This window comes from Chrysemys picta, chromosome 3 (assembly GCF_011386835.1).
Source record: "Chrysemys picta bellii isolate R12L10 chromosome 3, ASM1138683v2, whole genome shotgun sequence".
Classification (NCBI taxonomy): Eukaryota; Metazoa; Chordata; order Testudines; family Emydidae; genus Chrysemys; species Chrysemys picta.
In genome coordinates this window covers 114,216,715-114,242,702 of record NC_088793.1, presented here as the reverse complement: position 1 = coordinate 114,242,702, position 25,988 = coordinate 114,216,715, and the positions used below count along the sequence as shown (strand labels likewise).

General features: G+C 41.1%; 1 protein-coding gene across 6 annotated transcripts in view; it reads right to left on the bottom strand.

The window, feature by feature from the left end:
- Positions 1 to 25,988, bottom strand: part of MTHFD1L (methylenetetrahydrofolate dehydrogenase (NADP+ dependent) 1 like) — a 225,334-nt gene that overhangs the window by 174,021 nt on the left and 25,325 nt on the right. For 5 of the 6 annotated variants that reach the window (XM_008177401.4, XM_008177391.4, XM_008177396.4 and 2 more), the window contains exons 8-11: positions 25,603 to 25,714; positions 18,295 to 18,383; positions 14,897 to 14,994; positions 9,005 to 9,178 (exon numbers count right to left, since the gene is read on the bottom strand). In XM_008177401.4, the coding sequence (XP_008175623.2) occupies positions 9,005 to 9,178; positions 14,897 to 14,994; positions 18,295 to 18,383; positions 25,603 to 25,714 (473 nt within the window). Of the gene's footprint in view, positions 1 to 7,875; positions 8,082 to 9,004; positions 9,179 to 14,896; positions 14,995 to 18,294; positions 18,384 to 25,602; positions 25,715 to 25,988 lie in introns of those variants that run through there. The other variant, XM_042848245.2, reaches the window with a different exon arrangement.

Below are 25,988 nucleotides of genomic sequence, written 5' to 3'. Positions count from 1 at the left end.
TAAAGATGATGACTCTTAACCCAATAGTTTATAGCTTAATAAAGAAACACAAAAAACACTCAGTTTGTCACATATTTACTTTTTAATTTCTAAATGGCAATAAAAATATCAGGCTATAAACACCAACAAAAACTGCATGTATGCCCACGGGGAGTTCTGCATAAGTAAAGATTGCAGGTTAGGGCCCTGGGAATGTAAATATTAGCAGAAACACACATCCAAGGACAGAAATAATATTTATTATTGAGAAAAGTAGAAAAATCAACGTATCTGCTGCTTTTTAGATTGTTACTTTAAAAAACACTATCTTATTCTATTTTAATATGAAATATGTCAGCACTTTCCAAGGATGAAAATCCTGCCTCACTGAAGCCAAAGGGAGTTTCGCCATTGATTTCAATGGGGCCAAGATATCAGCCCACATCTTTACATTTACTTGAGTTTAAATATTTTCTTGGGATGTGTGAACATGACCCTAAAATCAGTTCAGGATATACTAAAATGATATCATAATAGTGATCGATAAGAAATTGATAGTTTAAGAAAAATTCCTAGAATTCTTACTGAAGAAAAAAGGGTAAAGACAAAATATCCTATAGGTGTCATTTATTTAACTCAGGTTACTGAACATCTTTGACAGGCAAACAAAATTTCAAGTCTGTTTTAAACTCATCCTAAAAGGGAAGATAAAGTATAGAACTATATGACTATCAAGCCAAATCCAAATGTCTGAACTGAAAAACACTATGCAGGTGGGAGTGGGAGAAAGTTTCATTAATTTAGACAGTATGCATCTCCAATTTCATAATTTCCAAGTTTCCCCTGCAAGTGCTGACACTGCATACATTAAAAAACCCTGCAAGATGTGAATGGCTTTTGGTGTTTAATAAGGATTACACACTTCTGCAAAGATTTAACAAGATGACATCATCAAACTGTTTGTTACAAAAACTAAGAAAACTATTAAGAAAAAAAACCCTTGAACTGTTTAATGAGGATTATAGTAAAGAATCTTCAACAAAGGCATCTCAGCTGTACAAAGGTTATGTTACTAAAGCAACAAGATATGGATGTAAATGTATGCATCTAGAAACAAAGAACGAAGGCAGCTGTCAGGGGCTGCCCATGAAGAACAGAGGCAGACCGAGTGGAGAGGTCTGAAACAGTTTGGTCTAAGGTAAGGGGATGGTAAACCTTAGGGAGATAGACATGCATATAGACTGTTTCATTGCTTTAAAATCCTTTTCTCTTATGCTTTGCTATGTTTCTGCTGTTAAGATTAAACAATAATTTAAGAAAGCTTTCTGGTCACTGTATTAACCACTAGTCACCAGGTCCGAAATGGAAGATTTATAGGTGCCAGGCCCATTTGTCTTGCAGAGAAATCTCAGTGGACACTCAGGGTACTGTAATCCAGGGCCAAGCCTAAGTGTGGGAGAATTGCACGGTTACACCCCAGCACAGATGAAGGCAAGAGGCCTAACACTTGAGGGGTGCACTCAGAGACGAGAGGGGAGTCAATGGTGTAGCCCTGTTACCATAACACCTCTGCATTATGCACCTAGACTATTTGGTTAGTTTTATGTTTAAAATAATCTAACTTGGCTGCCAATAGCTCTGTTGCACATTTTTAGAAAGATCACATTTGGAATGTGAGCCTGTGCTTTGATCGTAAGCAATACTGGAAGGAATTAATTTTAAACACTCATTTTTACTCAGATACAGTGGACTCATGCTCATGTTTACATTCTTCTTTGAATTTTCCTTTAATAGATTTTGAATACGAACATAAAAAGCCCATAATCATTATTCTCCTTATAATACTTATTTCCCCTTGTACCATCGGGTCACCAATTTCCTGGCAGGATATGAAATTTTCCATAACTTTGGAAAGTTTGTTTTTTCAAAATATGATCATAAAGAAGAAGTTTGCACGTATTTATCTTTTGTCTTTATGCACTACATTCAACTTATAGTGGAAATATTTCTGTGGGAAAGCCGCATGAGGTCTGACTGAAAGAAAAAATAAACATACAAACAGTGAGATGATACACTGCACCAGCTGTAACCTCCACACAGTTAAGGGTATTGTAAGAACTCAGCAAGAAACGTACTATACACATTTTCAGATGATACTACAATGGGGGCTTTTTGCTTAGCTTTCTTGATATTAACTCCTCAGTACCAGTGATTCTGGTGATACTGATGTACAGTTGCTGTTGTTGTACCGTGCTCTTGTTCACACAACTCTGAGCTACGTAGTATTGAAATGTTTCCATTCTGAATGGATGGGATGTGGGACTCTGTTAAATGAAAGTGCTAGTAAGAAAGATTTGCCAGCTTGTGGCAACTGATTAAATCCTGCAACAGCTATCCAAACTGGGTCTGGCACTTAATATTTCTATACATCTGACATTTGGAGAGCTTTTCTGAAATTAGGGAGAATGTTCAGTATCTCCAGCACCCAGCATCTCCAGAAGACACACCAATGGACTAAACTGTTCCTTTTCTGAGTAGGTCTCTGAAACGTGTGGATTTGCATCAGTATCTTTATCATTTCCACAGGAAGTGAAACAATTATGTTCTGGATTAGGGTGAACAGACGTCCCGATTTTATCGGGACTGTCCCAATATTTGCTTGTTTGTCCCACGTCCCGACCGATGTTCGGTCGGGATGCGAATTGTCCCGATATTTTGCGCTCCGGCGCACAAGCAGAGGGGGGCTCACGACCCCCCCCGCCCCAACTCCGCCCCCTCTGTCCCCCATTGGATCCCTCCCCAAATTTCCATCCTTGCCCCACCCCCTCACTGCCCCATTGGATCCTTCCCCAAATCCCCGCCCTGGCCCCGCCTCTTCCCCAAGCAGGCCGCATTCCTCCTCCTCACCCCTCCCTCCCAGGCTTGCGCTAATCAGCTGTCTGGTGGCGCAAGCACTGGACGGAGGGGGGGGGGGGGGAGAAGCAGGACACGGCACCCAGCTCAGGGGAGAGGGAGGCGGAGCGGAGGTGAGCTGGTGTGGGGGAAGGGCAGGGCGTGGAGCTGCCAGTCGGTGCTCAGCCCCCCCAATTTTTCCTATGCTCCCGTGGCTCTTGGGTTTTTTTTTTTTTCCCTCCGCCGCCAGCTCTTGGTGGTTTTTTTTTTCTCTGCCCCCCCCCCCCCCCCCCCCGATATTTCACATCTCTCATCTGGTCACCCTATTCTGGATACATGGCATTTTGCATACAAAGAAGTTCAGAATCATAACCAAATAAGGTACTGTAGATTGAGGAACAGATTATACAGAAAATCAATTTGGCTTATGAAATGCTGAACATTATGCATAATTAACAACTCCCCATAAACTAGAGTAACCCATAAATGCAGAAATTGAAAAATCGCAACAGTTCCCTGTAAAGCCACGTGTCTTACTAATCCATTTTAGCACACTTAGCCAAAACTACAGCCTTTTAAAGCTGTTTGTATTTTTCTTTGGTTTCGAAGTAAACTTAACAAAAATCCAATCTAAAAATTTTGCTGTTAATCTTGTCCTGGCAGGGGGAAGAACCAGATGGCCGACAAGATCATTTCCAACTCCAGCTTCTCCAATTCTGTGCTGTTCTTTCACCATCCTGAAAGGCCTTTTCCCCCCAACAGGCATTGTTGCCCACTTTCCTCACATTATCATCAGCCACAGCCAACTGAGCAAATAACTGTGGGGAACCCGAACTCTATTCCCACTCTTGATAAGACCACACACTCTATTCCCACTATTGATAAGACCACACACAAGGAAGCAGTACATTTTAAATATGAAAAAAAAATAAATCACATCTAAGAACCTTATTGGCACTGTACATAAAAAATTAGTCAATATTTTACAGCAGCAGTTCTCAAACTGTGGGCTGGGACCCCGTTTTAATGGGATCACCAGGGCTGTGGAGAAAGAAGTGGTTCGGGACTATTTAGAAAAACTGGACAAGCACAAGTCCATGGAGCCGGATGCGCTGCATCCGAGGGTGCTAAAGGAGTTGGCGGATGTGATTGCAGAGCCATTGGCCATTATCTTTGAAAACTCATGGCGATCGGGGGAGGTCCCGGATGACTGGAAAAAGGCGGATGTAGTGGCCATCTTTAAAAAAGGGAAGGAAGAGGATCCGGGGAACTACAGGCCAGTCAGCCTCACCTCAGTCCCTGGAAAAATCATGGAGCAGGTCCTCAATTCTGAAGCACTTAGAGGAGAGGAAAGTGATCAGGAATAGTCAGCATGGATTCACCAAGGGCAAGTCATGCCTGACTAACCTAATTGCCTTCTATGACGAGATAACTGGCTCTGTGGATGAGGGGAAAGCAGTGGATGTGTTATTCCTTGACTTTAGCAAAGCTTTTGATACAGTCTCCCACAATATTCTTGCCAGCAAGTTAAAGAAGTATGGGCTGGATGAATGGACTATAAGGTGGATAGAAAGCTGGCTAGATTGTCGGGCTCAATGGGTAGCGATCAACGGCTCCAGGTCTACTTGGCAGCTGGTTTCAAGTGGAGTGCCCCAGGGGTCGGTCCTGGGGCCGGTTTTGTTCAATATCTTCATTAATGGTCTGGAGGATGGTGTGGACTGAACTCTCAGCAAGTTTGCAGATGACACTAACCTGGGAGGAGTGGTAGATACACTGGAGGGTAGGGGCAGGATACAGAGGGACCTAGACAAATTAGAGGATTGGGCCAAAAGAAACCTGATGAGGTTCAACAAACACAAGTGCAGAGTCCTGCACTTAGGACGGAAGAATCCCATGCACTGTTACAGACTAGGGACCGAATGGCTAGGAAGCAGTTCTGCAGAAAAGGACCTAGGGGTTACAGTGGACGAGAAGCTGGATATGAGTCAACAGTGTGCCCTTGTTGCCAAGAAGGCTAACAGCATTCTGGGCTGTATAAGTAGGGGCATTGCCAGCAGATCGAGGGACGTGATCGTTCCCCTCTATTCGACATTGGTGAGGCCTCATCTAGAGTACTGTGTCCAGTTTTGGGCCCCACACTACAAGAAGGATGTGGAAAAATTGGAAAGAGTCCAGCGGAGGGCAACAAAAATGATTAGGGGGCTGGAGCACATGACTTATGAGGAGAGGCTGAGGGAACTGGGATTGTTTAGTCTGCAGAAGAGAAGAATGAGGGGAGATTTGATAGCTGCTTTCAACTACCTGAAAGGGGGTTCCAAAGAAGATGGATCTAGACTGTTCTCAGTGGTACCAGATGACAGAACAAGGAGTAATGGTCTCAAGTTGCAGTTGGGGAGGTTTAGGTTGGATATTAGGAAAAACGTTTTCCACTAGGAGGGTGGTGAAGTACTGGAATGGGTTACCTAGGGAGGTGGTGGAATCTCCTTCCTTAGAGGTTTTTAAGGTCAGGCTTGACAAAGCCCTGGCTGGGATGATTTAGTTGGGAATTGGTCCTGCTTTGAGCAGGGGGTTGGACTAGATGACCTCCTGAGGTCCCTTCCAACCTGATATTCTATGATTCTAGACTTACTAGGGTCTAGACTTCAGCCTAGGGCTGAAGTCCTTGGGCTTTGCGGCCCCCATCCCCCGCCCCACCATGGGCAGCGGGGTGCGGGCCGGCTCAGGTTTTGATTCCCCCCATCCTGGGGTCCTGTAGTAATTTTTTTTGTCAGAAGGGGGTCGCATGCAGTGAAGTTTGAGAACCCCTCTTCTACAGTCATGCTACCCCTCAGTAAGGAAACATTCTATGCTAACCCTTATGTAATAGTCCTGGGGGAATTCTGCACCACTGCGCATGCACAGAATTTATGTCCCCCACAGATTTCTTTGCTTCCCTGCAGAAAAATGACTTGAAGCAAAGGGAAGTCACAAGAGCAGTCATGCAACCCTCCCCAGCAGTGTGTCTTGGGTGCACAGGGCAGTCGGCAGAGAGGTAAATCACTGTGGGGCAGGAGGCGGGACTGAGGAAGACCTGGTTGGAGGCTCCTACCCTGCGCCGGGCTCAGCTGCTAGCCCCGGCTGGGCTGGCGAGGACAGGACTTCCTCTTCCCTTGCATAGCATACGGGGCCCAGTCAGAGCCATCCCCAGATTTCCTCCCCAGCTGCAGGAAGCTCTGCAAACTCCCCCCCTTTCTGCTTCCTGCACCCATAGCTCCTCAGCTGCAGCAGGAGCCTGTGCTCCCCAATGCCATGCTGGAGCCTCCATATTTATTTGACAATAACATTTTCAGAATTTTAAAATATGGTGCACAGAATTTTTTTTTTGGGAGGGGGGCACAGAATTAATTTTTTTGGCACAGAATGCTGTCAGGAGTAATGTAACAATGCTTGTTACTATCATTTATAATAGCCTCATACAAATTACTCTATGTAGGGACCCACTGCATAATTCAATTATGCAGTTACACATAGGGACAATTTATTTATTGCTAAAATATTGCCAAAATATTATACACACCTCTTTGCACCATTTTCCTGAAAGCTCTCAGATCCATACCTGGTCTACTCACTATTTTGCCATCCTTCCTTCATGTCTGGATAGATTAAACTAGCTAGAGATGTGAAGGGTAACAAGAAAACATTCTACAAATACAGTGTTGAGTGGGGGGGACCCGTCTACTACTCCAGGTCCCATTGCAGGGACCCGGCAAATAGCAGCATCCTGCTGCACCTCTTTAACCTCTGCCAATGCTGCTATTTTTCCCTGGACACTTCCCCTCAGCCCGTTCTTCTATAGGAGTACTGCAGAAAGGGATCTGGGGATCATAGTGGATCACAAGCTAAATATGAGTCAACAATGTAACACGCAAAAAAAGCAAAACATCATTCTGGGAAGTATTAGAAGGAGTGTTGTAAGCAAGACATGAGAAGTAATTCTTCGGACCTACTCAGGCCTAAGCTGGAGTAGTGTGTCCAGTTCTGGGAGCCACATTTCAGGAAAGATGTGGACAATTTGGAGAAAGTCCAGAGAAGAGCAACAAAAATGATTAAAGGTCTAGAAAACATGACCGATGAGGGAATTTAAAAAAATTGGGTTTGTTTAGTCTGGAGAACGGAAGACTGAGGAGGGACATGATAACAGTTTTTAAGTACTTAAAAGGTTGTTACACGGAGGTGGGAGAAAAATTGTTAGGATAGGACAAGAAGCAATGGATTTAAATTGCAGCAAGGGCGGTTTAGGTTGGACATTAGCGAAAATTTCTGTCAGGGTGGTTAAGCACTGGAATAAATTGTCTAGGGAAGTTGTGGAATCTCTGTCATTGGAGATTTTTAAGAGCAGGTTAGACAAACACTCTTCAGGGATGATCTAGATAATACTTAGTCCTAACTTGAGTGCAGGGAACTGGATTAGAAGACCTCTCAAGGTCCTTTCCAGTCCTACGATTCTATAATTTCTCTCTCTCCCCCACAAAGCAGCATTCAGAGTATATACTGCACTTTTTCCTAGGTTGCTGCCCTTAAAAGGGCAGATTGGGAGATAGAATAGGAAGAGCGATGTAGAAAAGAGGAAGCTTAAAGGAGGCAGTTCCTCACATCCTAAACTCCATCTGAATAGAGTTCTGCATTATATCCATGTTCCCTCCTAAGATACTTCTAAATCTGTGCTTATGTGACGCTCCACTCCTCTGGGGTTTAGGAACAGCCTTCCCCTGCTGCATAGTGCCTAAATCATGCAGTAGCAACTTAGAACCTGAAAGAGCAGAACAATTTTGCTCATCAACCACCCCATGGCTGAACCGGCTTCTATTTTATTTTGTTGCTGTGTAGTTAAAATTAAAAATGTAGCCCAACAGACATACACGATTGCTTTTGTGATTCAAAGAAAGGCTCTCAGTGAACCTCCAAATATGGAATATTTCTGTAAATTGTAATTCCACAAGATGGCCTTGATGACAACTTCGCAAGTTTCTGGGTGACAGATTGACGTGAGAGAAATTCACTGAACTGATGCCAGGCACCCAGATTTCCCACTAAGAATGTGCAAAAGTTAACTGTCTGTGTTAGAAAGGAAGACACTAGTTGATCAAGGGATTGGCAGGACAAAGGCAGCTAAAAATGGCTCTCTCCTCTGGACCAGCTGGAAATCTTCACTTCCCAATTTTGTTGCACTACTGCCAAAAACAACAACAACAAGAATGTCACTAGAACTGGATTACATTTGACAATGAAAATTTTTTTGCTAGATCTTCCATTCTCCCCCCACCCTTTATGTATACTATGCTTAATTGCCAGAAAAAAAGGTGCTAAATAGCCATTAGAGAATTTTATGAAAACAACCTAAAACTTATCAATTCACAAAGTAAAAAAGACACCAGTGCATTACTACGGGCTTTTGTTGTAAAAAGAAAGCAAAGGACATGCTGCAATTGAATGTTTCATGAAAATGGTTGCACATAAGTGCACATGTGAAGAACTTCCCTTTTCACAAAGCAGGTGTGTGAGAAAATATTTTCTTTCTAAGTGGGTGAGAAAAGGAGGCAAAGGAAAGCGGGTGAGAAAAGGAGACAGGTATTTCCATAACATTTTAAAATAATCATGGGAACAGAGAGTAGGATAAGCCTGCCTGGAGACATGTCTACATTTTAGGGGGGAAAACATGGATTTTATTTAACTATGCAGTTTGCTATTCAATAAAAAAAGTATTTACCATTAATACCAATAGATTATCATGTAGCTTCCATTAAAAATTCTTTATAAACAGCCACAGTGCAGACAAAGTGACTGCACTTCTGAGTCAAATACTTTAAGAGCTGATGAGTCAAGAAAAATCAAATAGTTATAAAAGACATTTTAAGAAGCTTAACTTGATCTACCTTCCATAAAACATACTTAATTTCTGTAAATCACAGCTGGGGCGGGGGGGAGGAAGGTTATTTAAAAAAAAGGAAAAAAATAAATACTTGCTTTCATAATGCACCAAGTGCTGCAAGTTTATAATGGGCAATTTATTCAGTAAATTAAAAGATATGAGTCACATGTTTGTGTTAGCAGAGAGAGAGAGCGGGGAAGGGGGAAACTTAGTGTATATTCTTACCCAGCAACTAGAACGTATTTTCCATCTGTTTGATCCTTTAACCTTTCCAGCAGGGACAAACGTACTTTGGCTTTGGTTTGGCCATAGATTTCAATTTCATCTGCAAGCAATCCTATCTCCTTGGCAAGTCTATCAACAGCTTTTGGACTCTGTCCTCGGGAAATCTCAATATCACTGGAAAAGAAAACAAATAGGAGCCAAGAGACTTCTCTCAGCTTAGGTGGTCGATGACAGAATACAAAATAACAGCAAATGCTGCAACAATGAAGTTATTGTAACCGCTTTATGATCTCTTCTCCCAGATTTTGTTATCTGAACCTAAATACTAGCCAACGCCTAATGCAATATTGGAAAACATGGTTGTGTTATCTATTTCTCCCTCCACCCCCCCCCCAGCAATGTTTACTAACATTTCATTGTATTCTTTTCTTTAATTGGGGTCCAAATATTACACAATGACTTCATATCAGAATAGTCAGTGTCTGCTGGATATTCAAGAATGTCACTTTGGAATTAATTTTTCTGTCAGTTTCTTTTTGTCCTCTATAACAGTACATTTCAGCATTTACATGTACAGCATTCCTTATAGTTAGCAATCATATAAACATAGACAAACATACTTACACATCAAAGAATGTGAAAGCAAACTTCAAGCCTCACTACTCCCCCATGAGGTAATGTAAGGAGATAGATAACATATACAGGGATCAATTCACCTACCACTGAAATACAACTATATGTGGGATAGCACAGTGGCTGTTTAACTGCACATAACACTATACAACAGGTAAAGAAAAGATGGAAAGAAAAACAAGGCAACACACTGAAACTGCAGGGAATTTACTGTGGGTTAGGTGAACATCATAAACCAAATTGGGATTTAACATCAAACTTAACAGGCCTAGCTTTGCAAAAGAAATGCCATGGGATCTTTAATATCTGCACATGAATAAGGACTAATGTTAAAACTCAACTGCAGATGTCTCTTCTTAGCACTAATTAACACTAGACTGGGTCATTTGTTCAATTCTGATTCAGAGACAAGTATACCACTTAATCAATCATCACCAACATCTCCTGCAGCAGCGAGGTGTCTTTCCAGAGATCTCCGATTCACATATTGACAACCTAGTCTGACCCTACCTAGTGAGATGTTACAGAATCACAATACATGACTATTTAGCTGCAGACCATTTCTACTCATTCCCCCCCATTAAATGCATTCTCTCCCCTTGAATCAATTCTTCTTTCTAAACAGAAGTGCATACCAATGAGACCTCTTGCATAATGGATAGTTTCAGTCTTTCTATGCTTTTCTGCATCAAACTTTATAAATATGTACTTAAAGAAAGCTGAATCTGGTTTATTTAAGGGAGTGAGATATGCATTGTTGAGCAGCAAAGAGAAACAGAAGTGTGGCTGGCAATATTTTTTCTTTCAACTCTATTTCATTTTTAAGATATTGAAATTCCTATACAGAATTGTGTATTAAAACATCTTTAGTGACCTTTTGCAACTTGAAAGATAACAACTTAAACATGGACTTCCTGAATTCCTTGTAGCGCTCTAAGCTCTCTCTACTTCCTTCATCTCTCCTGACAGAGGTGACTCCCACACAAAATTCTATAGAATCTCCTTCCTCCATCTCTTGCCAAATCTTAAAGAGTATTATAATGCAGTTGTGCTAGTGAGGACATCGCTTCAGTAAAACTGGCTTAATGTACCCTTATAGACTTGGGAATAAAACACCAAGGTGAAACGAGTTTTATAGGCTCAGCTTAGAAATCTCTTTTTAGGTACCATGGGTACGTCTTCACTACCTGCCGTATCGGCGGGTAGCAATCGATTTATCCGGGATCGATATATCACGTCTCATTAAGACGCGATATATCGATCCACGAACGTGCTCACCGTTGACTCCGGAACTCCACCAGAGTGAGTGGTGGTAGCGCAGTCAACGGGGGAGCCGCGGCCGTCGATCCCGTGCCGTGTGGACCCCAGGTAATTCGATCTAAGATACTTCAACTTCAGCAACGCTATTCGTGTAGCTGAAGTTGCGTATCTTAGATCGATCCCCCCCTCTAGTATAGACCAGCCCCAAGTTAAGTTTTCAGTTGATCTACCTAAGCAAAATAACTGCTGTTGGCTGTTGTCATTCCTTCGCTGAAGAGCTCTTAAGAATCTTTGGGGAAAACAGCTTTTTAATACAAACAGAAAGCCTTTTACCAGGGAGGTTACATATAAACGGAGACATCCAATAGAATGTAGTTATTTTTTAATACAATAGGATCACTCCTCTATTAACAAGATGGGTGCAAGGAAAGACTTTACAATGATTTCGCATTTATAACGTAATTGTAACTGGTAGAAATAAACAAGGCTTTTTAAGTGTTTATGTCTAGCCACTTAATTATTTCTGTCAACAAATATTCTCCAGAATGTTTCTGACAGCAAATGTTACTAGGCATCCATCTGTGTCTATTGCGCAGTGAACACAAGTACTACTACTACAATTTTTTTTTTTAAAACAGTGGAGGGCGACTGGTCCTGTAGTTTACAATATTTCTAGCACACAGAAGATTATAATCAGCATCCAGAAAACCATCACGCTTTCCTAATGGACCTAGGTATATTATGCAATTATAGAAAAAAGTTGCTGCTGAGATCAAAACCAAAGTCTTCTACACCCTGTGTGCTCTGTTGTTCAGTTCTGGAAGCAACTACATGAGCAGAAAAGCATCACCCTTATACCTATACAGGAAACCCTATACAGGAAAATGTTTTATTTCTTCATAAGAATGGCCCTACTGGGTCAGACCAAAGGTCCATCTAGCCCAGTATCCTGTCTTCCGACAGTGGCCAGTGCCAGGTGCCCCAGAGGGAATGAACAGAACAGGTATCATCCAGTGATTCATCCCCTGTCACTCATTCCCAGCTTCTGGCAAAGAGAGGCTAGGGACACCATTCCTGCCCATCCTGGCTAATAGCCATTGATGGACCTATCCTCCATGAATTTATCTAATTCTTTTTTGAACTGTTATGGTCTTGGCCTTCACAACATTTTCTGGCAAAGAGTTCCACAGGTTGACTGTGTGTTGTGTGAAGAAATACCTCCTTTTATTTGTTTTAAACCTGCTGCCTATTAATTTCGTTTAGCGATCCCTAGTTCTTGTGTTATGAGAAGCAGTAAACAACACTTCCTTATCTATTTTCTCTACACTAGTCATGATTTTATAGCCCTTTATCATATCTTCCCCAGCCATCTCTTTTCCAAGTTGAAAAGTCCCAGTCTTATTAATCTCTCCTCATACGGAAGCCATAGGATTTAAGTATAGTTTATGAAACAGACAACTTCCTTCTTTATTAATAGAGAGAATCTTGGAATTTTGCATTCAGGGCAAATTGCAGGTTTTTCCAGACAGCTTAAGCCTCATACTTCAGTTTTCATTACTAATTGTTCTTGTTTTTTTGCATACTTGAAATTCAGCATTAGAAACAGCCATAAGGGACAGGCTGAGTGCTTGAGGCAGGATTCCTCAGTTAAACCAAAGGGGCAGAGAAACTTTAATCCAATTAGAAACTGTCACAGAGAGCTGCAGCATTCAGCACAGAGGAGGGGTGAGGAATCTAGAGGCTGACCCAAAACCCAATGAAGTCATTGGGAATCTTTCCATAGACTTTGATGGGCTTTGGATCTGGCCCTCACTGTCTCCCTCTGATTCCCTTACAATATGTCTACCTGGCAAAAGGTTACCCTAATGGCTCCAACTGGTACAACTCCCAATTAGATAGCTCCATCAGCAGTTTGGTCTGACCAGCTACTGTTCTTCTCAGAATTTGTGTATGTGTTTTGTGGTGAAGGAGATAAAAGCAAAAATATAATTTCTTCTTCCATGTTTCAATAACTGCTGAGTACATATCATACAACACCGTATAAAACATAGCTGTTTACAGATTTTACTTTATTTTAAAAAGTTAGAAAGGCCTCCAATTGTACTTTTCTACACGCATTAAAAATTAGTTGCATTCATGGATGTCTGCACATTCCTTTGCTAGCTTTAACATTTAGTAATAAGTTATATATTTTTATTTTCCACTGCACTTATTACATTCAGAATAGTTCAACATATTTATCCAATCTATAGATGTTAACTTTATAACGCCTATGTTAAACAAGTTTATTTTATTATTACCTAAAAAATGTCTGAGGGTCAATTTTTGTTGTTGTTGCTGAATGTATTGTTTTGATTTCTGGATGAAAGAAACATGGGAAATGAAGGATAACTTTTAATCAACATGTTAAGTCTGAAGAAATTTTTGGTAACGTTAGTTGGACTAAAATATATTCATATGTACCAACTTTTTTCAACATCTGACATGGATGGCCAGTTTTTAAATAGTTAGTTTTAATATTTGCAATATACATAAATGTTACATATTTTATACTAAACAAAAAGATTAGAACATTAGGCTGTCAGAACAAGACTTGTTAAATATCTGCTGGCAACGATGTACCATTACACTGGGAATTTACAAAATACAAGATTAAAAAAATCTCTACATCTAGTCAGTATGCACACTGAGAATTTTATTACAGTGTCTTTGGAAAATGAATCTAATTAACGCCCCAGAACTCCTTGAGAGCAAAAAGAAATGTTCCCTGTTTAAGTTCCTATGCTTCTTTCTTACTTGTTTTCGATGAAAAATCCATCTGTTTCCATATAAAATTGTATATTGTTGTAAAAGAATATGTTATACCTTCACCCTAGCAAGCAACTGTATATTTAAAAGGGAAAAAAAATCTACAACCATAAAGTTCCAGTAATTAAACAAATGGAAACCCTATCACTGGTAACATATTTTACATATGGTGGTGGGAGAGGGGGAGGGAAGCAGAGGTTTTTTTTGAGTAGAAGTTTTATCATCATCAACCACATGGCATAAAGCATAGTTTGATCTATTGTTTTTTTAGCTATATTTTTAATGGGAGGTTTTCAAGGATGAAAAGTTTGAAATTATATATATTTGCCTATTAAAAGCCCCAGGATATCAACTTTTTTCTTTCTATCTGCACTCTATAAAATGCTTGTTCTTTTGGCATCTGTTTTAAGTTACAAACTGAATCTGTTTCAATTAAATTGTTAAAACAAGAGACATTTAAAGGTGAAGTGAAATGCTTTCTTTAAAAGCATGTACTAATTTTAACCTTAAATGTTAAAAATGCAATACATTCAGCAGCAGACTTATATAAATTATAAATGAATACATTTTCAAAGACTCTACTTGCCATACCCTGGGTTCAAGCCCTCGGGTTTCTCTCACACGTGAGTGCACACCCACCCACACAGCTTTATACTAATAGCGAAGCAGAGAGCTACATTCCTCCTGCTGTCAGCAGTTGCTGCAATGTAAACATGCATCCCTGAAGGCCTGAACATAGGCAAATAAATGAAAGAGGAACTAATTGAAAAGAATTTGGTTATACAAAAGAATGTATGTGTAACTCTTTAAGTCTGCAAACATATTTTTGGGCCCTGATTCAGGAAAACATTGCTAAACAGAAAAGCACTTATGCATGAGCTCAGGTGCCTTTGAAGTCACTGGGACTTACATGCATGCTTAAAGTTAAGCATGTCCTCATGTACTTTGCGGAATTGGGGGTCCCACTGATTTGGGAACTATTTCAGTTCACCTTTCAGTTTTAGAATTCATAAACTGGTTGCCACTTATAAAAAATAACTAACACTAAATATTCGGATATTTAGTGACACAATAACAGAAGCAGCAAATAAGCAGAATAGATGCTTTTGTATACTAGGCAAACATATTTAAAGAGACATAATTAGATTCAGTTTAATGTTTAAACCACTTGCCCAAAGCTCATCTTATTACCTGGGCACTGGGGAGAGGGGCTGAAGTTTCAAGCAATGGAGGTTCCACTTCCTGTATTGCTGAGACTGGATCCATCTCTCGCTGGTTTTTACCATGTTCTTTCACAGAGAAAAGAAAAACACTGTATGACAGTTGCATTATAAATGTTCAACAGTTTGATTTCAATTAGATAGAGCCTAAACATATGATTTCATAACTCTTAAAATAATCTCTATGCAAAGGATTGTAACAAGCATACCTACAACATAAAGATCTTCCAATTCCATGTATTTAGGAATAAAGAAAAAAACTCTTACTGCATTGTTTACCCAAGATTTCAAGGAAGGGCAGGGTCATTCAGCACAGATGGCATTAAAATCTCTGCTAAGCCCTTGGAGGTATTCTTCCTCCAGACCAGAATTTTACTATTCTCTCTCTCCAAAAAAAAAAAAAAAAAAGTGATTCTCCCACTCTCTTTAAATTACAAAAGAAGCGTCAACTGTTTAGTGACTCTTCCTCTTGCTCTCTTGGATCCTCAGTGCTGGTTTGTTCCATCTCAAAAGGGTAAGCAAATGGATTAACCCTTGAAATTTCCTTTTAAGCCCCATCGGTTAATAGACACATACTATACAACTAAAAACTGGTTGCTTCCCTCCAATGTGACATCAGACATTATCATTGACCTTCAACATACAGTACCCTCCTACAAGCTGGTCAACATAACAGACAGCCCTTACCAGCTAATTAAAGGAACTGGCGCTGTTAGCAGGAGGTAACTGGCGCTGAAGGAGAAAGCTGGGGCTTGTGCATCAAAGCAGATGGCATCATAAAAAGAGAAGTCACCAGGACTGTCCCTCTCTAGCATTATTTACTCCTTTGGGCCCTGCAGCCTGCCTTCTTCTTTAAATGTTGCTCCTCAAAGGTTGATGTGGCAAAGGTGAGAAAACCCAACCCTGACCCAGCTGAGCTACTGAGAATTATGAGCGATGGGGGAGCTGATGCAGGATGTGTGTGTTTTTAAATGAACAAATTTAATTTGGGGTATTATACTTTTTAAAAATCCCAAATGAACAAAACTAATATCAACTAAACATGGGGGGCAAAAGTAGTAAAATGTATTGCCTCTTAGAGGAAAATAGTTCCCTTGGTTGCTGCTTGTTTCCCAAGGCTTTGGCCAACATATAGCAATCATCTGAAGTGATATTTCCCTTCAGAGCAATATTTTACAGTTACTGCCCTTGCAGCTCGTCAACAGTTGCATTTCATTGTATAGCAATCCAGAGTGTTACCAAGAGAAATACCTGGAGCTCCAACAGAACCTATCAGCCCAAGATCTCCAAGTGCTTTACAAATTCTCACAACACCTTTGTGAGTTCAATTTTACACATGGGTAAACTGAGACACAGAGCACTTAAGTGACTAGCCAAAAACTCAGTTCTACCATGGCACCACAATAGAAAATGAGGAATTGTGACTTCCACTCACCTTCTCTAATGAAGAGGATCCCTCTTCCTCCCACATCAACGCATCAAATGCCCATGCAGTTCTCAGTGAAAACATTGCAATATGTGGGATGCATGCTATGACCACTACTATTTTCCTGTGTGTGTTTTACTATTTTACTCTTTTGTATTTTTCTTCTCTCCTTTTGTTTCCCCTTCTCACCTCTGCATTTTTCTTTCTTTCTCCTAATCTGACTCACTCTTTTCTGCTTCATTTATTCAACTCTTAGCAGCAGCAGAGAGAGGCACTGCATTCAAGCACGGAAAGGCCTTAAATAGCACAACTACATGAAAGGGACTTGTCTTCACTGGCACTTTACAGCGCTGCAACTTTCCTGCTCAGGGGTGTGAAAAAACACTCCCCTGAGCACAGCTAGTTTCAGCGCTGTAAAGCACCAGTGTAGACAGTGCACCAGCGCTGGGAGCCGTGGAGGTGGTTTTTTTATAGCTCTCTCCCAGCGCTGGTGCCGCAACTACACAGCTACGTTAAAGCGCTGCCGCGGCAGCGCTTTAACATTGCTAGTGAAGACATCCCCTTGGATTGCATACTCAAAACTACTTTTATATTACAGCCTTATATGAGAACAAAGCATCTATGCATTTGAATGCAGTAATTCTCCTTACTCTGTTTTCATCACCACCAATGTGGATGTGGTGGTAATAAAGCAAGGAAAAAACTTTTTCAGACCTCTGCTCTACTGATCACGGAAGTTGTGAGCATGGCAGGGAACCTATATGCAGCAGGCTGGTTAGTATGCATAGTAGGACCATAAGTACATAAGCATAACTCTGCATTATAACAGTAGGTAACAAGGGTACTCAGATTATTCTGCTACACATGATAAACATTCATTTAATTTCTGAAACGGCTGTGTGCTAACATTATGTTGTGCCAATGTAACCCAACAGCCCTTCTTTCAAGTAAATACAAAACATATTACTACTTCAATGGAAGCTCCATATAAGAAGAAATCCAAAGAAAAGCATTTGATCAATCATCAGCACATTTTAGAGACATTGACAAATTAATCAAAGCAAGCTTTAACCAACACCAAACTATTTTAACATGACTGTGATGACAAACAAAATCCAAAAATGTCAAAGTTAAAGTGTGTGCTCAGTCTTTAAACTTGCTTGACTGTGAAATAAAATGAGGCAAAAATACTTAAGATTCAGACAGATTAGTTTTCCTGGCTATACATTTACATAGCACTTCTCAAACATTATTAACTCTTCATAAAACTATTGGGTTGCAGGCAGCCCTAAGTATAATTCCCTCACCATCACTGTGTGTAACTTGTTTTTATAGATCAATCTACAAATCTCTTCATCAAGCTTTGTTACAGTTGTTATTGTATTTTGATTGTAGTTCCTCATTTACCTTTATATTGATAAACAAAACAGGAATGAATGGCCCAAAATTACCATTTCATTGATTATATTGATGGGATATAATCAATGAAATGGTAATTTTGGGCCATTCATTCCTGTTTTATTTAGGAGGGGGAGGGATAGCTCAGTGGTTTGAGCATTGGCCTGCTAAACCCAGGGTTGTGAGTTCAATCCTTGAGGGGGCTGCTTGGGGATCTGGGGCAAAATCAGTACTTGGTCCTGCTAGTGAAGGCGGGGGGCTGGACTTGATGATCTTTCAAGGTCTCTTCCAGTTCTAGGCAATAGGATATCTGCTAGTGAAGGCAGGGGGCTGGACTCAATGACCTTTCAAGGTCCCTTCCAGTTCTAGGAGATGGGATATCTCCATTAATTTATTATTTATTATTATTAAGGCAACTGCAGGTCATAATTTCCCCTCTTTTTAAATTTGCCAGACTTGTCCAATTGCAGTTGTAAGTGCATAACCTGTGAACTCTAGAGCCCAGTAAACACAGTGAGTTTTACACAGTTTTGGGTCATACTAACCTGCATCCGCATTGCTATTGTCAGAGGACCTATAGCCTCTATAGCAGACTGGTTACTGTACTTTACATCTTGACCATAACCATGTTCCCCTGTAAAAGAAAACATTGCACCAATGAGTCACGAGACCTTTGAGAGTAGAAATGAGCAGAAATATGTTGGAGAGACATCTTCATAAAAAAAAAAAAATTTGCAGTCTGAATGTTTATTCCAAATTTAACAACCTCACTACCGAACTACCACTGTCTCCTTAATATTAAACAGACAGCAGCTGGAAGAGTGCTGTGGGAGTGTATATATATTAGATATCCAAAGGAAACCAGTTCCAGCTCACAAAAATGTGCCATTTATGCAAAAAGCTACAGAATGTGTTAGGATTTGGAAAATTACATATATTTGAAACAATCCATTGGACAAATAGGGAAAAGATTTTTAGTCTGCTTTTCCCTGTGCATATTACTTTGAGAGGGTAATGAAATTAAGAAATATATGCATATGATCATAAAAAAATACTACCATTAGACAATCAGATTTATAATCTGGACTCAGAATAGACAAAGTTTTCTGGCATTAATGAGTAGCAAGTTTCCTTCACCAATATTACTTTTAATGCAGACTTTCTGCACAGTCAACCCAATGGCTACAGCTGGCTTCCTGTAGGACAATGCCTTTCAGTGGTCATGAATTAGATTAGATGTCAATGTATTATTTTGTCACTGTTCCCATTATCCTTGTTTGGTTGTTTGTTTTTTCAACCCACTTGTTGCTTCTTGTCTAATATCTAGCCAATGGTTTCTCAAGGGTAAGACCCATCTTTCAGTCTAAACTTTAGCTAGCACAATGGGGCCCTGAGCTTGAATGCAGACTCTAGGCATTACAATAATAACAGTGCATTTGCTCCATTAACCTTATACCTCAGGGAACCAGAGCTCAAACCCTGACCCAGTCAGGTTGTCTCTTTCTAATCCCCATCTGTGCACATCATAAAAACAACCACACAATTTGGCACAATTCTCACTCTTAAAAAGTCTCAGAACTAGAACATCAGGGACATTGTGGGTCAGAATTAAAGGCATGCTGACATAAGTGTGTGGAGAAATTTGCACACCAACTGCCCACACAATGCTTGACTCTAGCCAGTGCTATTATTCACCATGTCCTGCCTACTTAGTCTCTCAGCGACTTCAGTGTTCTAAAAGACCTTGTTTACATACACATTTAGCCTAATTCAATGAATCTTCTAACACTTTCTCAAATGCTACCGCATCAAGCACCTTTACCTTAGTGACAAAGCTAACTAAATAATAGAGATTATATTCCTAACACTAAACACACAGTAAAAACCATTAAAAGGCCTTCCGTTTGTGTTAACACTTGTTTTAAACCAGATCTTATGGTGTTTTACAATTTTAGACTAGAATCCTGTGCAATTTACTGGAAGTTATAACAGTCTGTCAGTCATAAATTGACTACGGTTGCATTGAGACCATTCTGGGATTTTTGCCAGAACAACAAATGAAGAAGGAGGGATGAAGTTAAATCCTCCTCTCTTTCAAACATCTGTACTTTACAGAAACATTTCAAGTTTTTATTTGATTTGGCTTAATATGCCTTCTTTATCAATGCAGAAATTAGCATGTGTATAAATTAGACTTGGAGATTTCCCTTCAACAGCGTTCTCTCAGCCAGCATGTACTTAAAACACAAAGTCAGACTAATCTGGCTTTTGCATGGAACTAGAAGTTAGAGAGGTAGAATTCACACACACTAAGGCAGACCTTGGCTACACTGGCGCTGTACAGCGCTGCAGCTTGCTGCGCTCAGGGGTGTGAAAACGCCACACACACCCCGAGCGCAGCGAGTGCAGCGCTGTAAAGCGCCAGTGTGATCAGAGCCTGCAGCGCTGCACGCTCACTTGCAGCGCTGCAAGCTACTCCCCTCGGAGAGAGCTCTCGCAGCGCTGGCGGTGCGACTACACCCGTGCTTCACAGCGCTGCTGCGGCAGCGCTGTGAATTTCCGAGTGTAGCCAAGGCCAAAGGGGGAACATCAACTTATGGCAGATATTCCAACTGATGGGCTAGAATAGCTGCCCTTGTCTCTCCACACCTCCTATACAGGAGTTTTGGTCCATTAGTTCAGTATAAATGTACATCCTCTTCCATCCTGCCCCAAGGTCTCCTCCAGGCCTACCTATTTGTACACCAAGGTGCAAAGGTGTTGGAGCTGCTGCCTGATTCAGACTCTGCCTGTGTCCCCAGGCAGTCTCACTGCAGGGTTTAAGTGGTGCAGAGGGACTTGCTAGTTTCTTTCCAACTGGGTGAGTTTCACAACTACATACATATGTATTTAGGCTGGGATTTTCAAAGATTAGCAAGATCCCATAGAAGAGGCTATTATTATTATTGAAGTAATACCATAGGAATTAGTACAGATAAGCAGGATGCCATATTAATGGAAATTGCTTTTTAAAAACATTTTAAATGAAGAGCATGCCAAACCTCAGATTATATAAAATAAAAGCTGCATCCAAGAAAATTCCATCACCTAAAGTGAATGCTTCAGATCCATCTAGTTTATGTCATCAGAACCACACAAGAAAATTATGTCCTCACAATTTCTTGGTATTTTTCTTTTATTCTGGGAAATAAAATATTCATGTGTGTGAGGGTGGGTACTGTATTTACATACATGAGATAAAAATGTAGCCTCCACCATGCAGAAATAATAGTCAATTCATGGTTGTTGCTTCAGGCTGCATTTCATTGCTTCTCAAATGTTAAAAATAGGACATTTTTAAAGTGTGAAAAAAAACTAAAAACTTTTTAAGCACATCTATTAATAAGATTCCAATATGCATTTAAAGTAAAAAATCAAATATAAGATTGTGACTTCACTGATGTCACAATCATCTAACAATAGGCTTTTAAATAACTTGCAGTTCAGCTAAGTGAATTCTTCCTGTCCAACACAGACAAATGTTTTTTATGTATATGTTCGCTACACATTTCAACAAACATTGAATAAAAAAATAGGTATAATGTGTTTCTGCTATTCTTCCAGCGTTTCTCCTGCGAAACACATACAGGAAGACAGATGGATATTTGTAGATTGTTTATATAAAACACATTTTCTTTTTAAAATCCTGTGTTGTCTCTCAAAAAATGTCATAGGTATGCATGTATCTAGGGCCCCAATATTGCAGCTGGATATATGCAGAGACACATATGTGCTCATGCAGAGTCTGACCGAAATCAATGCGCTCTACATATCTATCTTAGGTACTTATAAGGACTACATTGCCGTATCTGAGCACCTCACAATCTCTTAATGTATTGATCCTCACAATATTCCTATGTTTCAGAGTAGCAGCCGTATTAGTCTGTATCCGCAAAAAGAACAGGAGTACTTGTGGCACCTTAGAGACTAAGGAAAGAACTATTATCCTATTAGGTACCATTGTGGAATTGAAGCACAAGACTAAGGGTAGGGTTGCCAGGTGTCCGTTTTTTGACTGGAATGTGCAGTCGAAAAGGGACACTGGCGGCTCCAGTCAGCACTGCTGACCGGACCGCTAAAAGTCTGGTGGGCGATGCAGCAAGGCTAAGACAGGCTCCCTGCCTGCCCTGGCCCCACGCAGCTCCCAGAAGCGTCCAGCATGTCCAGGCACAGGGGCGGTCACAGGGGTTCCACACACTTCCCCCAACCCGAGTGCTGGCTCTGCAGCTCCCATTGGCCGGGGTTCCGACGGACAATGGGAGCTGCAGGGGTGGCACCTGCAGGCACAGACAGGGCGCAGAGCCCCCTGACTCCTCCACCTATGAACCAGACATGCCGGACGCTTCTGGGAGCCACCTGAGGTAAGTGCTGCCTGGCCAGAGCCTGCACCTCACATGCCCTCCCACACCCCGACCCCCTGGCCCAGCCCTGAACCCCCTCCTGGAGCCTGCACCCCACACCCCCTCCCGAACCCCAACCCCTTCCCCAGCCATGATTCCCCTCCTGAACTCCAAACCCCTTGGCCCCAGCCCAGAGCCTCCTCCTGCACCCCCTCCCGCACCCCAACCCCCTCCCCCAGCCCGGTGAAAGTGAGGGTGAGGGGGTAGAGTGAGCAGGCAGACAGGGCCGCAGAGAAGGGGCAAGGAAGGGGTGTTCAGTTTTGTGTTATTAGAAAGTTGGGACCCCTAACTAAGGGCAAGTCTATACAGCAAGTTAGTGCATGGCAAGCTAGGGTGTAAATCTATAGTGCACTGGCGTGCCGCACACTAACTGTCCATGTGGACCCTGCAGCTGCACACTAAAAGTTCCCTAGTACGCTTTGAACAGGATCTGTTTATTTAAAATTCTGGGTTTTTTTAATAGTATTGGGTTATTATATTTCCTACAATATTTTAAAACAGGATTTGCTTTCTGAAAATAGCTTGCCAGCTTTGCTATGGCTTTCAATAGGACTTTGCATCTGGGTAGCTTTCACTTTCTGTTTAAAAACTGAATTAAATAAATATAGATTTCATGCCTATAATTTAGCTTTTTTAAATTAAAAAACAAACCAAAGAGTGACCTGGGGGTTGGTTTTGTACTCATTGTGGTGGTGACCACCAATCGTTAGAATTATATGAAACAATACAGAAGGTATGTGGAAAAAACTAAAAAGCTAAGTAATTTGTTTTTGGGGAGAGTGTGAGACGACATATCTTATAATAGAAATTATTACATTGCTCTGCTGGAACTACAGAGATTACTTTAAAAAGCCAATTGCTTTGACATCAAAAAGTGAGATCCATTTATCCCAACATATAAGTTCTAAGTATTATTATGTGACAATTAGAAGTTTCTGGGGATGTTATTCAAATAGGTTCAACTACAATCCTGACTCAATGTCTAAAAATTCATGCACTTTTACTCCTATAGTAGCTAGCTGTTTCAGTAAAATTTCAAATATTTTTGTAGCATACCTTTGCACTAGAATTTTTTATTTTAATGTCTTGAAACTTAGGCTTGTTGGATCCAAGCTTCTATACTAAAAATAAGATGAGCTGCATGGCATAAACAAATTTATTTTCATCGTAATGCTTTGAACTCTGATCTTGGAAACATTTATGCATGTGAGTGATTTTACACATCTGAGTAGTCCCATTGAATTCAATAGAACTATTCACATTTGCACTGTTATTCACATAAGTGTTTGCAGGAGAGAGTCTTAGATAACTAATTACAAACTCTTCAATATGTATCATCAAACAAATAATCTCTATGGCTTTTTTTCATAAATCATTGAAGAAGAAGACTGGCCAACACTCGCTGGCATCTTTAAAAAAAAAAAAATCACATCTATATCATAATCAAATTCTATTACTTCATGGATGATTACATGGTGAAGTTACTACTAAGAAAAATGACCTTTTAGTAGAATTAACTAAGTAATTAGATAATTTAGTTTACAGTTGGCCTGATGCCTGTTACACCAGTTTTACATCAATAGAGTTCAATGAGCCACTGATTTCAATGGATTACGTTGGCAGTAGGTGTAACAGAGTGGCGATACAGGCCAAGTATCTACTCCCGTGTAAACTATCCTAAGTAAAAAAAATTACTTGGCATCTACTTTCTCCTTTGTAAATTAAAGTACAATGTGGGACAAATTTCCATTTATCCTTGTAGACTTTTTTTATGGAAGTGTGCTCTTCTGGCAGACTCATAGCTGAGTTTTGAAGTCTCTTTCCACTGAGAAAGTTTTTTCTTCCTTGTACTTCTGAACAAAATTAAACTGGATAAAGCATTAGAAAATAAGAAGGGAACAATCCTGCAGTGGAAGCAGATCTACAGGATGACCTAATTGTTTTTTACCCCTCTAATTTGTAGGAATATGTTCTACTCCTGAGGGCATTCTGCACCAAAAAAATAAAAATTTTAAGCCAAAAAATAATTCTGCGCACAATATTGTAAAATTCTGTGAATTTTATTTGTCAAATAAATGTGTAGGCTCCAGCATGGCATTGGGGAGCACAGGGCACTAGCTGCACAGAGGTGGGAGATCACTGTGCAGCTCCCGCCTGGGACACAGATTCAGCGATGAGGCTGTATCCAACCCTGACACAGCGCAAGGACCGGGCCTGCCCCAGAAACACCCCAGAGCCCGGCTCCTCCATGCCAGGTGCATGAGGTGTGAGCAGGCAGGCTCAGCAAGGCAGGATCCAAATGTGGAGGGGCTTAGTGTGGGGAGATCCAGGTGTGGGTTGAGAGGGTTCTGTGTTGGGCAATCTGGGTGCAGGTGGGTCAGTGGGGATTCAGGTGTGGGGGGTTCTGGGCGCGGGGGGCTCTGGGTGCAACAGTAATAGAATTCTGCAGTGTCCAGATGAAGGTGGTTGGGGCTCAGCGGGGGGAGGGTTTGATTTGGCAGAGATAAAGCTCGGCGGGGGGGGGTCTTGTTGTGGGGGTCTCAGTGGGAGGCGGGGGACGTCCAGATGCTGGGGAAGTGGGGCTCAGTGGGGCAGGGATCCAGGTGCAGCTGGTTGGAGCTTGGTAGGGTTGGGATCCAGCTATGGGTGGCTTGTCAGGGTGGTCCAGGTGCAGGGGGAATGGGCCTCATCGGGGGTGAGTGAGGCTCGGCGGGAGGGTCTGGGTATGAGGGGATCTGGATGCATGGGGGTTGGGTGGATGGGGGAGCAGCTCCCTGTATAGTGATCCCTCCCCCTGCAGCTGAAGAGTGATAGGTGCAGGAAGCATGGGGGAGTTTGCAGAGCTTCCTATAGCTGGGGGAGAAATCTGGGGGTAGGTCTGACACAGCCCCAAATATCATGCCGGGAAGAGGAAGTCCCATTCTCCCCAGCCCAGCCAGGATTAGCCGCAGTGCCCGGCACAGGGTAGGAGCCACCAGCCGGGTCTTCCACAGTCTCACTCCCTGCCCCAGAGTGAATCATACTGCTGGGAGGGTCTCATGACCGCTCTTGTGGTTTCCCTTTGCTTCCGCATCAGAAAGTCATTTTTCTGTGGGGAAGCAAAGAAATCTGCAGAGGACAAATTCTGCACATGCATGCGCAGTGGCACATAATTCCCCCAGGAATAATGTACATTCTATAATACTGATAATTAAGCTAGTAAGCTCATCAACTGTTGCATGCATGACCCCAAACTCATAATGATCAGGTACAGGAAGGATGAACTGATATACCTGCATTCATACACACAATACATATAAATTTATTTTAAATGTCCTATTCTAAACATTGCATGTCTTTTCTACCACATCTTGTACTTATCCTTGTATCCCATACACTTCTTTCAAGTGGTATACAATTTTAAACTGATCTTACCTGATAAAAAGTCAGGATAACAATTGACAATGGTTGTTCCAGGCCTTATCCAACTGACTGGAATCTCTTTAGGTTTGGTACTGCCTACCACCACCACATCTGCCTGATGAAGCTAAAAACCAGACAAACAAAAATATTCTAAAATTAGGAATATATCATGCAGTGTAGACCTAACATTCAGAGCCAATTTATACTTATCTTCTCACAGTATCCACAAGTGAATGCAAAAGATCCAGACTACAGGCCTGATTCTTACATTACTGAGGATCAGGAATAACTCAGTTGAAATCAATATGTACATTCTATTGTAAAGACAGGAAAATGAGATCACAATCAGTGCCTATATCATATGCAGATCATATCTTGAAAAATCCATTGTACTTGAA